The sequence below is a fragment of the Bicyclus anynana genome, chromosome 7 (genome assembly GCF_947172395.1).
Source record: "Bicyclus anynana chromosome 7, ilBicAnyn1.1, whole genome shotgun sequence".
In the NCBI taxonomy this organism is placed as follows: domain Eukaryota; kingdom Metazoa; phylum Arthropoda; class Insecta; order Lepidoptera; family Nymphalidae; genus Bicyclus; species Bicyclus anynana.
Window position 1 is genome coordinate 9,464,372 of NC_069089.1, and position 14,511 is coordinate 9,478,882.

The 14,511-nt window shown below is 34.2% G+C and overlaps 2 protein-coding genes across 2 annotated transcripts; both read left to right on the forward strand.

Annotated features, from left to right (window-relative positions):
- Positions 1-287: 287 nt before the first annotated feature.
- On the forward strand, positions 288-2,290 carry LOC112057724 (larval cuticle protein 1). Its single transcript, XM_024098265.2, has 3 exons — positions 288-413; positions 776-891; positions 1,816-2,290. The coding sequence occupies exons 1-3, from the start codon at positions 405-407 to the stop codon at positions 2,024-2,026; spliced, it is 336 nt and encodes a 111-aa protein (XP_023954033.1). The 5' UTR covers positions 288-404; the 3' UTR covers positions 2,027-2,290.
- Positions 2,291-7,535: 5,245 nt separating this feature from the next.
- Positions 7,536-9,720, forward strand: LOC112057733 (larval cuticle protein 1-like). The gene is made up of 3 exons (XM_024098277.2): positions 7,536-7,628; positions 7,984-8,099; positions 9,232-9,720. The coding sequence occupies exons 1-3, from the start codon at positions 7,620-7,622 to the stop codon at positions 9,440-9,442; spliced, it is 336 nt and encodes a 111-aa protein (XP_023954045.2). The 5' UTR covers positions 7,536-7,619; the 3' UTR covers positions 9,443-9,720.
- The last annotated feature ends 4,791 nt before the right edge of the window (positions 9,721-14,511 follow it).

Genomic DNA, 14,511 nt, shown 5'->3' on the forward strand with positions numbered 1-14,511 from the left:
AGTAGATAAATCACTTCAATCGTAAATACTTACATACGTACATTCATATAATACTATCCTTTAAAATTAATTTCATTATTTATTTTGATAAAATTCAGCGAATGTAGCTTAGAAAATCTAAACAACCACTTTGAATGAGTATGATCGAAATTAAAGGACGAACTTATTTATTGGCAAATCAATTTCATACTAAGCGAATGTGTGCTCCTTGCCAGAGATCATCAGTATGAATGTTCGTCATTCGCGAGTGTATGGAGAGCCGGTATATCGACATCGTACAGAGACATGTGGCATTTGACATTACGTTAGATCGATGAAGCCGCGAGAAATGTATAAAAGAATTTGCATCGAGTACCAAAGCATCAGTCGCTCAGTAGCTACGAAATCAAAACAACTTATCAAACATGAAAGTGGTACGTCCTAAGGGTAGTTTATGTGGTCTAGTACTTATCATTGTCTTGCAAAACAATTAATTGGAAATTATTGATCCGTATAGTACCTGAACTTTAAAAAAAATAAGTAAATAAAATAAATAACTGAATATAATTATCCTAGCATTTGGCACTTCTTTCTGTAATATTGTAGATAGTGTAAAAGAAAATTAAGTAACATCACTTCTACATAAGTTAATTACAAACAGAATCTTCAAAAATATTTCAGTGATTTTACAAGTGTATTTATTTCCATGTCATTATACTTTAAGAGATGTGATTGAATGTCTAGTTCAGACTTGTTTGATTTATCAACATGTCCTAACTGATTTTTGTTTTTCTAGATCATTGTCGCCCTCGCCCTTGTGGCCGTAGCCGCCGGCGCCGCCGTAGAGTACGAGCCACCGAAGATCCTCCGCTCAGAATACGACCAGACACCCCAGGGTGGATACAACTTTGGGTGTGTATATTATATTTCATAGTATACTAGTAAACTCTGCAGTATCACCCGCAGTTTCATCCGCGTAGTTCTCATTCCCGTTGGAATACGTAGATAAACTATAGCCCTATAATTCCCTGATCATTTAGCTTTCTATTGGTGAAGCATTTTATAAATCAGTTCAGCAGTTTTTGATTTTATTTGTAACAAACAAAAACACAAATCTTTCCTCTTTATAATATCTTTATTTAACCGAAAGGGGTGTGGATTTTCATCCTCCTCCTAACAAGTTAGCCCGCTTCCATCTAAGACTACATCATCACTTACCATCAGGTGAGATTGTAGTCAAGGGCTAACTTGTAAAGAATAAAAAAAAATATATCAGTGTAGATATCTTGTTTTGAACATTTCTACTACATCATTTTTGTGAAATGATCCTACATAGGGCAGCAATAAATTTGTCATCAGTCTACTTTATTGAAGCCCCAATAGCTTTACGGTAAAGGGGCTGATCTCAACACCATGACGTCAAGGGTTAGATCTTTGCCCGCTAGACTATTGTCGTACCCACTCCTCTGTCTTTGTGACTTATTTTTTTTATTTTTTATTGTAAGACCCGTTTTAATTGTAAGACCTGCGCTCTCCGGATTTGTCGCTTATGCCTACCTCGCAGCTCCAAATGATGTGTGACTCCGTAACGATTCATAATGAATATGTTTATTATATAATATATACTAAGATAAAAATTTAATAATCTGAATTACTGAGTTATTTCCCGGAAGACGGTTATTAAATTTTCTAGTTTAAATATTTCAATAATTAAAATCATTGTAAAGTTTCAATGAAAACATTTGTAAAATATAACCGGGATCTAATGCCATAATATGTTGTATAGTGTATAGATAACATGAAACATATTAACTTATTTTTTTTTACTAATTTCAGCTTCGAAACCGAAAATGGCATCAGCCGTATCGAGACTGGTGAGCCCAAAGAGGTTCTTGACGCCGATAACAAGCCCCAAGTAGTAGTCGCCGTCCGCGGCTCCTACACCTACACCGACAAAGAAGGCAACGTTGTGACTGTGAACTACAGCGCCGATGAGAACGGTTTCAAAGCCGAAGGACCTTCCATCCCCAAACCCGTCAGGAGATAAGCAGTCGACACCGGTAGAATTCTACGAATAATCGATTAAATAACTAACTGTATTCAATCGAATATTTGTCGAATTGCACCACAATCTAATCGTACCTAATTTTGACAACTTTATGTTTGCCATGATGAGCACGTGAATTGACAACCGGCTGATACTCACATATTGCTTGTTGCAATCTCACCCGCACTGCCATATTTTTGTATATTTTGTTATGGTTCGTTACGTTTTTGTAATTCGTGTAGCAAATAAACTTTATAAATACTATTTGATTGTACATTTATTGATTCTACTCATTCACGACTTTAAAATATACTTCATATAATTAACGACAAATGAATTTTGCTGATAGGCTCGGCTCACCAACAAGATTTAACCACCCGATGCCAACAAATGTTATTTTAACAAACAAGGCATAGAAATCTCTCAAATTACAAAATTAGATTGTAATTATTATCTATGGAATTGTAATTATTAATTAACACTTTTTTAAAGCGTGACCTGCTGGCCTATTCACTTTATAAGTCTTTATTAACAACCTTTTAAATAAACATCAAATCATTTGAGAAAGTATGTCATCTACACTAAAGACATACTAGAGAAGTACTGTTTACCAACAAACAAATTTAAAATGAGGGTATAAATCACTAGTCATGTCACACCTAATAATAGTTATAATTTACTTGTTCTTAAATTAATGAAAATAAATTTGGTTAAAACAATTAGATATAGTTAATATATTTTGAATAATATTTTATAAAAAAACAATACATAATTTAATATAAAAAAGTTATGAAATGACATGCGTTTTCTACCCTCATTTCTAATTTTATTGTTAGTAAACAGTACTCCTCGAGTATGGCTTTAGTATAGCTACTCTATGCTAGTTACGTAGGGTTGTCAGTAGGCTCCGGATGACATATATATTCTATATACATATAGAAATCTCAATTTCGTATATGTACGTCAAAGTTAGTGAATTAGCCTGCTGAGAGAGTGATGACCAAAACAAAAAAACGGTAGTAAGAAATACGTCACTTTGAATGAATATCATTTAAGTTAATTTCACATATTTAGCTAAGTACTCGTATGTAAAATGTAAATGGATTTTAAAATATTCCACAGTAAATACTGAATAATAATTATGATTATAAAAATAAATATATTCTAATTGTTATCAGGTCAACTCAATTTCAATCTAACAGGTGAAACAAAACAACTTCTGCTAGATTTCCACGCCGTTTCTTTCATATTTTATCACGCATTTTTTCATTTAATCTGCATATATAAAGACCCCGTAATAGTGGCTTCATGACATGTATTATAATCATTACTTACTACACCTTGGCTATCCCAGAAAAGAAAGCTCATACTCTTGCCCGCGGATGTAATTGCTTCAGATTTCTTAGAAGTTGGAGATGACGGTTTCTTCCAGGTCATGGACTTTTGTTTCGTTTCCGGATCGTAGTGGTGAGTCCAGGTTTAATCCATAGTTATGAATTGAACCAAAAAGCGGTGAGGATCTTTATGTAACAAATCTAGACAGCTTTGTGAAATTCTTAGTCTGGTGTTTTTCTGAAACTCGACGATCGGATAAAATAAGCTTTTAACTTTTTAAAAGCTTTTAAATATATTTTTTGAGGCTGCATTTTCCTTAAAAAAAGTCGTACTGGAATTTATAAACAAGGATTTTAAAGCTTAAAGTTTTATAATTTTTATATCATTGAAAGCCAAAATCGTGATCCTTAAAGGACAATGGTCTGGTGTTTGTTGATAAAATTCATAAGCGTCTACTAATGTAAACTATTACAGTTTGTAGAAAATAAATTATTTAATTTTTTGAAAAAGTGCACAATGTCTAATTATGTCCATAAAGTAAAATATAATCACATCAATTACATTTAAATAATTGAGTATGGCAACCACACTATTTATACCAATATTACATCTATTGGATAACTAGGGACGCGCACGGTATCGAAAAGCCAGTATCGAATCAGAATGAAGTATCGTCATTGAACTACACGTAGGTATTCAATGACATCAGTTTAATTTCAGTAGAATGAACATATAAACTAATATTTATAACGAATTAATATAATTATTTTGAAATATTAATAAATATTTTGATTTTCAAGCGAGTATGTACCTACCTACCTATTGCATTTCTAATCATGACAAAATACTGCTAAAATTCACTCTTACTTGGCGGCATTTTACATTTAACTAATAAAATAAACAAAATATAATAGTCAAATATGTTAATAACAATTATTACCAACATTAAGCCGTATGATATATTTTAATAATCAAAGGAAGGGAACAAGTGTTTACAAACGTATTTATTGTTTAAGTATGTTCGACATGATTTTAAATAAAGGTACATGCACTAACAATTCCACTATGAACTGTCAGTTCAGTTGTCACATCGCGTCATATTTTCGTTGTTTGCGTACCTATGCTTCTTGTAAATCTTGTGTTTTTCCGATATCAACTGATTTTCCGTACTTACATCCTTTTTAACGACCGCTTCTGTTTATGGGTACCGATTCTCCCGCTTAACTACTGACTTAAAATATTAATGTATTTAAATTCCACGTTGGTTTTTAGATCTAATTAGGAAGATTAATTTTTATAAAGTATGTATATTATCAATGTCTAAGAGAAAAATGGGCATCAAACCTACTTTTTATTTTCTTTGATCGAACCTAAATACCCGGCTTCATAATCATTGTATAATTAAAGACTTTTATTTTAAAAGTAGGTATCTATTCGTCGTTGACAAAACATAACCTCTAAAACTTCGAAAACATAAATATCTTTAATTCCAGACTTGACATAATACTACGCCTTAAGAATAAATTGTTAAGAAAATAATTATCTATCATTTTATATTTTTTTCATTCATAGACGCTTGAAAAAAATGTCAGAAAAAATTTGTCCTTTTTCTTTTAAAATTTGATCGATTATAACAAAAAACGGCACGATGAATTGAATTAAAATTATGAGCATATGGAACTGGAAAAGGCATACTCAACAAAATTACTCGATTTCTCGATATTTCTAACTTAGCCACCACCAATTTTTTTTTGGCCAAACCATTGGCCACCAATGGCCCTTTCTTTTTGATGTTTCAAATTAATAGAATATTTTTCATTTTTTCCATAAACCGTATCTGAAGTATACTTACTTTACTTTCTTCGGCGCCACAAGACTTTGTAGGTCTTGGCCTCCTCTACCACTTTCCATTCATTTCTTTTCTTCATGTTTTTTTCCCACGCTGCTAACTTTTCCATTTTTTGCAAGCCTTCTTTAACACAATCTAGCCATAATTTTTTAGGTCTTTTTACCTGAGGTCTCTATTTTGTTTTGTTATCACTCATAAAATGCCTAACATTTTATTCTTTGGCATTCTCTGTACGTGCCCTAGCCACTGAAGAGGTTGGGCTTTATAATGTCGCACTATTGTTTCGCCTTTCACAAGGTTTTCCAATTCGTGGTTCATTCTATGGCAATAGGTTCCATCTGAACTTCTTAGTGGCCCAAATATTTTGCGGAGCACTTTCCTCTCGAACACTGCTAATTTATATTCTTCTGTGACGGTGAGAGCCCACGTATCATGCATGCATAGGTTACTATTGGCCTTATAGGAGTTTTGTACACAAGAAGCTTATGTACAAATGTATGTCTTATGGCTGAGGAGTTTTTAAGAAATTAACTTACTAAGGGCGTAGAATAACTTAATTCCAATTTTACTTCCTCTTCGATATTATTTTGTGAATTGGTAACGAAAGCTGCTTACTTTCTCCAGCTCATGCTCATATACTTTCAGGGCTTCCGCAGTATCTGACGTATAATCCTCATTAATTTTATTGTGCGATCAGCAGATATATGGACGGTTAAAGACGAAAAACCAAAATAATATTGATATTTTTTGTATTGGAGTGTCGGTCGTTAAAATAAACAATGAAAATTTCAACATTTCTAATTTTAAAATTTAATAAAATTTCGACTTCTATTCTATATTTCGATCTGAAATTTAAATACAAAACATGAAATGTTTTGTATTTAAATTTCAGATTTCAATCAATAATTTTGCGAAGAATGAGATGAAGTAAAACTCTGAATGTTAAGATACAAAATGGAGAATGTTTGAAAAAAGAAATATATTTACCGTTTTTTAATTATATTTTTAATTAAAAAAGGTATGTTAGAGTTTTATAATTTTCTTATTTTAATCAAAGAAAGGCCAATGACTGAAAAAGTTTCGTGATATTTTTCAGATTTTGTAGCCATTTACTCATAAATGTAAGTAAGGAGTTATACAACCATTTACATGATGCTCGGGCGCCCGCATGTCTCGAAGCAACAAAATACGCAGTTTAATAGGATTGTAAATAAAATAAATACTTATTGTATACAAAATATTTTATACATTATAATTATTTAATATGTTCATACATGAAAATTAATCTTAATAATTATGTACATATTGTATAAGACTTCCATGTAGGTACAATGCACATACATGTACGATACATTTACCTACCGATACGGATTAGAACTTATTTAATGGGGAGTGGGCTGCAAGATCTTGAGAAAATGCTGACCGACCTTAGCCATTCCTCCAGACAAGTGGGTTTAGTGATGAACATGGATAAAACTAAAATCATGCTCAATGAGCACGTCATCACGATGCCCATAATTATCGATAATGCCAGCATCGAAGTTGTTCAGGAATACAACTACCTCGGTCAAATGATACAACTAGGTAGGAATAACTTCGACAAGGAAGCTGACAGAAGAATTCAGCTTGGTTGGGCAGCATTTGGGAAATTACGTCGGGTCTTCAATTCGTCAATACCCCAAAGCCTGAAGACAAAAGTCTTTAATGAGTGTGTCTTGCCTGTTATGACGTATGGAGCGGAAACGTGGACACTGACTATTGGCCTTATCCACAAATTTAAAGTCGCTCAGCGAGCTATGGAAAGGGCTATGTTAGGAGTCTCTCTGAAGGATAAAATCCGGAACGAGGAAATCCGTAGGAGAACGAAAATAATTGATGTAGCCCAAAGAATTAGCAAACTGAAGTGGCAGTGGGCGGGCCATATCTGTCGTAGAACAGATGGCCGCTGGGGCAGACGTGTTCTGGAGTGGAGACCGCGTACTAGCAAACGCAGTGTAGGACGCCCTCCGGCTAGATGGTCCGACGACATCAAGAAGGTAGTGGGAAGTGGCTGGATGAGAAAGGCGGAGGATCGTGTGTGGTGGCGCGCTCTCGGAAAGGCCTATGTCCAGCAGTGGACGAATACAGGCTGTTGATTGAATGGGGTTTAATACATAACCCACCCCGTCTTCGCACGGGTGCTATATAGATACTACATGGGGTAGTGATTAATATTATATAAAATCAAATGAACTTGGTCAAGTTCGATTATTATTATACATCAACATTGCACTGTGGCATTTGACATGACATTAAATCGATGAAGCCGCGACATTAAGTTGGATGATGAATTTATAAAAGAATTTGCATCGAGTGCCAAAGCATCAGTCGCTTATTAGGTAGCTACGAAATCAAACCTTCTTATCAACCATGAAAGTGGTACGTCCTAAGGGTAGTTTAAGTGGTCTAGTGCTTGTCATTGTCTTGCAAAACGTTTAGTTGGTAGTAGAGTGCCTGGTTTTTTTTAAATAGAAAATATTGTAGTGATTTTATTCATCCTTGCATTTGGCACAACTTACAGTAATATTGTAGATAGTATAAAATAAAATAAAGTAACATCACTTCTTATGTTAATTACACAAACAAGCACTTTAAGACTTAAATCTTCAAAATCATTCAAGTGATTTAACATGTGTGGTTTTCGTGTTATTATATTATAGGAGATGTGATTGAATGTGCTTGTATAGACTTGTTTGATTTATCAACATGTCCTAACTGATTTTTGTTTTTCTAGATCATTGTCGCTCTCGCCCTTGTGGCCATAGCCGCCGGCGCCGCCGTAGAGTACGAGCCACTGAAGATCCTCCGCTCAGAATACGACCAGACACCCCAGGGTGGATACAACTTTGGGTGTGTATATTATATTTTATAGTATAATACAGTTTCATCCGCGTAGTTCCCGTTGGAATACGTATATAAGTTATAGCCTATGTTATTACTTGATAACGTAGCTTTTCATTGGTGAGAGAATTTTACAAATCGGTTCTGTAGTTATTGAGTTTATTTGTTACAGACAAAAATACAAATCTTTCCTCTTTATAAATTAGTGTAGGTAAATGTATTGAAAATGTCTACAGTATCATATTTGTAAATACTGCATAGGGCGGCCATAAAATAGTTATTAGTCATTTGTCTATTTTATTAAAGCCTCAATAGCTTTTCGGTAAAGGAGCTGATCTTAACACCATGAGGTCGTGGGTTAGATCTCCGCCCGCTAGACAGCTATCGCTATTGCATATCGCTATAGCTATCGTACCCACTTTATAATCGACTTCAAAAAGGAGGAGGATCTCAAGTTGATTGGTATGTTTTTTTGATAGAAGTTGATGATTGTAGAGCACCTGCGCTTTCTGGATTTGGTGCTGTATAAGCGCAGAAAGTGCAGCTCCAATGTGGGTTTATGTTTGACGCCTTAACGATCAATATCAGATACTTTTTTTACATATACTTAGTAGTATTACTGGGCAACGAGGCAATTATATACAAGTAAAAATTAAAATCAAAACTAAAATTAGTTTTTATAAGAAACCTTAGTTTACACGTACCTATTGATTTGTAAATACTCTAAAACCAGTCCGGAAGGCAGATTCAGAAGAAAAGTGTATTTTGTGTAAAGCAAATAATTTGGAAATCTTAAAAAAAATACTAAATTATTATTAAATTATTAAATTTTCATTAATAGGTTGTTTCCTGGATGATGGTTATTAACTTATTAGTTCAATTAGATTAAATATAAAAAATAAAAGAATAAAAATAAAGGCAATACATTTCCATAATTTAAATCATTGTAGTTTCAATGAAAACATTCGTAAAATATAGCCGAGATTTAAATAATATGTTTTTTTTTTGGCAAAAACAGTCATTACAAAACAATAATAAATTAGTAAGAAAATACAATCACAATAGACAATACATTGCCGAAAAAGTATAGAATGTATAGATAACATGAAACATATTGACTTATTGTTTTTACTAATTTCAGCTTCGAAACCGAAAATGGCATCAGCCGCATCGAGACTGGAGAGCCTAAAGAGGTTCTTGACGCCGAAAACAAGCCCCAAATAGTAGTCGCCGTCCGCGGCTCCTACACCTACACCGACAAAGAAGGCAACGTTGAGACTGTGAACTACACCGCCGATGAGAACGGTTTCAAAGCCGAAGGACCTTCCATCCCCAAACCCGTCAGGAGATAAGCAGTCGACACCGGTAGAATTCTACGAATAATCGATTCAATAACTAACTGTATGCAATCGAATATTTGTCGAATCGCACCAAAACAAAAACCAACAATCTAATCGTACCTAATTTTGACAACTCAATGTTTGCCATGATGAGCACGTGAATTGACAACCGGCTGATACTCACATATTGCTTGTTGCAATCTCACCCGCACTGCCATATTTTTGTACATTTTATTATGGTTCGTTACGTTTTTGTAATTCGTATAGCAAATATACTTTTTAAATAATAATTGATTGTTCATTTATAAATTGGTCTTACCCCAAATTTTATAATACAACTTATTATAATTTTCAACAAATTACGTATGCTGATAGGCTTCCTAATAATATTTAACTAGTCGAAGCCAACAGACGTTAAAATATTGAGATTTGTGTATAACTGATATAGTTATATACAAATCCTAATATAGTTTTTAAGATCATTGAATATATAATTATTTATTTTAAGGTGACTTGAAGATGGTGACAAAATTCAGAAAAATCATTACGTAAAATGACGTAGAAATACGTCATAATTAGAAACATTAAAAATTTCACCCTTTTCTTCTGCATTAAATGTCGTAAACTAAGGCCTAACCCCTTTCCTTCTGAGAGGAGACTCGTGCTCAATAGTGAGCTGAATATGGGTTTTTAATGATGATGATTATATTTTAATTAAGTTATTGTTATCAAGGCTAACACAATTTTGAAAACTCATTTTTTAAATGACAAAAAAGATTCCGGGGGTAATGATACAATTACCGTGTTAAAACGTGAAAATATTTAAATGGCCTTGAAATGTGAATTGATGATCAATTTATTCTAAGCAGTTCTTAAAATTTATCATATTATTAGTATTCAACTAACAATACCAAGCGTTTTGTTAGTTGAATATTTAATGTAATCATCGAGATGATAAACCAGTGTAGAGAACGGTGCAATTTCGATAATATAAATTACTAGCGGACGCCCACGACTCCGTTCGAGTGAAATTCTGTTTTTGACAAATCCCGCGGGATCCGTGACTTTTTGCCGGATCAAAAGTAGCCTATGTGTTAATCCAGGATAAAACCTACCTCCATTCCAAATTTTAGCTTAATCGGCTCAGCAGTTGAGACGTAAAGGAGTAACAAACATTCTTACACACAAACAAATTTTCGCCTTTATAATATTAGTGTGATACTAGCAAAGGCCCGCGACTTCGTCCACGTGAATTTTTTTTTTTTTTATTCTCTACAAGTTAGCCCTTGACTACAATCTCACCTGATGGTAAGTGATGATGCAATCTAAGATGAAAACGGGCTAACTTGTTAGGAGTAGGATGACATCCACACTCCTTTCGGTTTCTACACAACATCATACCGGAACGCTAAATCGCTTGGCGGTACGTCTCTGTCGGTAGGGTGGTAACTAGCCACGGCAGAAGCCTCCCACCAGCCAGACCTGGACCAATTAAGAAAACCTCAATGGGCCCAGCCGGGGATCGAACCCAGGACCTCCGTCCTGTAAATCCATCGCGCATACCACTGCGCCGCGGAGGTCGTACAATTACCGCCGGTACCGTGCATTTTTCCCAAATAAAAAGTTGATAAATGTTGCTCAATAACCTCCTCTATTCTACCAGTGAAGTCCTACTTAAATCGTACCAGCCATTTCATAGATTAGCTCGGACAATCAGACGGACAGACAAAAAATTGTATTTTTGTGTATATCAAATAAACTCACAGCCCCGATTTGTTTAGTTGCATACACCTGATAATGAAGTTCTATTAGAAAAAATATTTTACCAATAGAAGAGATAAAATATAGTAATATAGCCTATGTTACTTCCTGATATTGTAGTTCTAATATCAGGAAGTAACATAGGCTATATTTTATCTCGTAATCCCAAGAGAATGGGAACTACCGATTACGCCGGTGAAAACGCGAGGTTCTGGTAGTAATAAATGAAGAATTAATAAGTTTTGTAGATGTTTTACGCAGTGGCTTATCTGTGCCACCAAAGACCCGTTTTTTTTTGTGGCTGGGAAATGCGTTTGCACATCCGGTCCGGAAACTGCACAGACAGAACTGTGTGTGCAGTCTACGGCCGGTGTGTGGGACTCGCTGACATCAGAATACCCACTAACCCTAGTGGAGCCACCTGCGTCTTATTGGGTTGTAAAAAGATTGTAGGTACAGGCTCGTATTGGCTGAAACATATTTAATAATCAAAATTTTTATATATATTCATGTCTCAAAAATATGATATTTTTTAATCTAGTAGAACGATATTGAAAAATCAAGAGAATTTTAAATTAATAATTAAAAAAATAAAAAACCCGACTGCATAAAATATAAAAACTGAAAAGAAAAAAAAAACAAATTGTAACCAGAAGTTTAGAAAGCAATTTGTCGAGACAGTCGGGACCAATATTGGATATAATGATTTTAATCTACCTACTCGTATATAGTCATCCACCACCATATTTTGTATAGACAATGAAAAATTACGTTTTTCTAATTGTAGCATTTTTAATATGGCCATGATATACCATTTTGAAATTCTCAAGTTGAGCCGTTGAATTTGATACCCATATCGCAATATTCGTAAAAAAATTCGTATTGTTGGTTTTTTTTAACTTCACCTATCAATCCACCTACCTATCTTTGTCTATATCTATATCTATACTAATATTATAAAGAGGTAAAGTTTGTAAGTTTGTCACATTTTTAAAATGGGGTCTTCGGAACTACTGGTCCGATTTTAAAAATTCTTTTACCAGTAGAATGCTACATTATCGGGGAGTGCTATAGGCTATATTTTATATTGGTATCATATATATTAGCCGAGTTATCACAGTTTTCGTCATACATGTCGGACTGAAAATCCTCTTAAACAGACTTATTCGCATGCGCTGCCTTAACTATTGTGTAAAATTGAAATTTATGTATGGAGACTTTATGTATCTTTAAAAGTTATACAAAAAAGTCCGCGACACCATATATCTATCTTTTATATATTAGCAGATATAGTACCTTTTGTGTTTTAAAAATTATTAATTTTATATACTGAGGTTTATGTCATTATTTATACAACTAAACTTCAATCCTTATTATAATAAATTATTTGATAATCACAAGGATATTATGGAGATAAGATTTGCCCTTTACAGTATGTTAATTACCTAAATAGTTTCGGAGATAATACAAAATTTCTAAAAGACGCAGAAATTCCGCTATATGACGCCCGGCGCTTTCATTTACGTAGTTCCCGTTCCCGTGTGAATATGGGGATCAAAAATAGCCTATGACACTCGTAAATAACGTAGCTTTCTATTGGTAAATCAATTTTCCAAATCAGTCCAGTAGATCCAGAGATTACCTCCTACAACCACACGAACTTTACCTCTTTATATTATTAGCATAGAAGTCTCTATTTCTCTTGGTCATACCACCACTCTCGAATGACTGGACCGATTTTGCTAAGGGTAGGAGTAAGATAGAGAAGTTACAGGGTAGGGTAGGGTAGGGTAGGGGTAGGGTAGATGTAGGGGTTGGGTAGGGTAGGGTTGGGGTAGTGGTAGGGTTGGGGTAGTGGTAGGGTAGGGGTAGTAGTAAAGTTGACATCGAAATTTACGCGGACGAAGTCGCGGGCGTCCGCTAGTATTTTATAAATCTAACGACATCTTAATTATGTGAATCCGTTTAGCGGCTTGGAAGATATGGTTATCTTTTGAAAAATTAATGGATAATGAATGAGGTAACAGAAAATATTACATACATACAAACAAACATACATACATACATACAAGATACGCGCGAAAACATCACCCTTCTTGCAGTTGGGCAAAAAGTGGCTATAGCTTGGCAAGTTCGTTGATGATACTCCCATGATATGCGGGCCGCGGAGGGAAAGAATGCGCGGGTGTGAAATCGTGCGAGCGGGGGAGGGGCATCAGTCGTGGGTTTGTCATTCATCGCTACACGCCCCCGGCCTGCGCCGACCGTCGGGAGTGTTACGAACGAACTTGACAAGCTATAACCTACTTACCTACCTGTGGTAAAGCATGGTATAGACTGACAAACTTTCAGACATAATACAATTATGTATGTTTGTCTATTCTAAAAGCACAGTTACAAATTAGGGTCCGTTTACGACTGACTATATATTCGAAGCATCAGCATACTAATATCACACAAACAATAAAAAAAAGTGTTACAAAACAAGCAGCGGGTTTGTTAAAAATGTAAATGAGGTACATGTAATTAAGAGCACCGAAATGTTAGATCAGAATTTAATTGATAATTAGATCGTTATCATTACTGTTATGCCGAATGTAATGAATTATTTTGACCTTCTTCTAAAAGAATAATGGGATTTATCTTCCTCTATTTATGTGAAACAGATTATTTGATTGTATAAAGATGTTTATTGGGATACTATTGTAAGAGTAAGTTACAAGGGTATAATTACGTAATTTTAATTACCTGTTCTGTATTTGGTGCAAAAAATAAATTTTGACATATTAATTAAAACAAATTACTAGCTAGCTGATATCCACGACTTCGTCCTTGTGAACTTCTTTAAGAGGGTGAATTTTGAAAAAATCATTCTTAGTCAAAATTACTATCTGCGTGCCATGGGAGAACGCCAGATAAAGTATAGAACTAACTCACTAATAAATAGTAAATATCAAACATAAATAATGCATCATTTTATTGCTATTTTTTTATTATTAAGTAAACAAAACTTTTAAAACCTCCAGAATTAGGTGAATTTGAATAAATCAAAGGTTAATCTGGACTTTAAGGTTATACCTACAGCTTTACAATAATGCAACGTCGTACTGATAGATGCAATGTAATTGTTATATCTATCTTCACGGATCTGGAATCTAGCTTTTGGGCTTCTTGCGATTATAGAGCTGATTATAAACGCGTTAAAAGGCTACCCAGTGTCGTAATGAAAGTTAAGAAAAATCTGAATTCAAGACTCTGAAAACAGTAGGGGTATACTTATTGACAATGGATTAAATTACTTTTTTTGACATTTTTTTTTC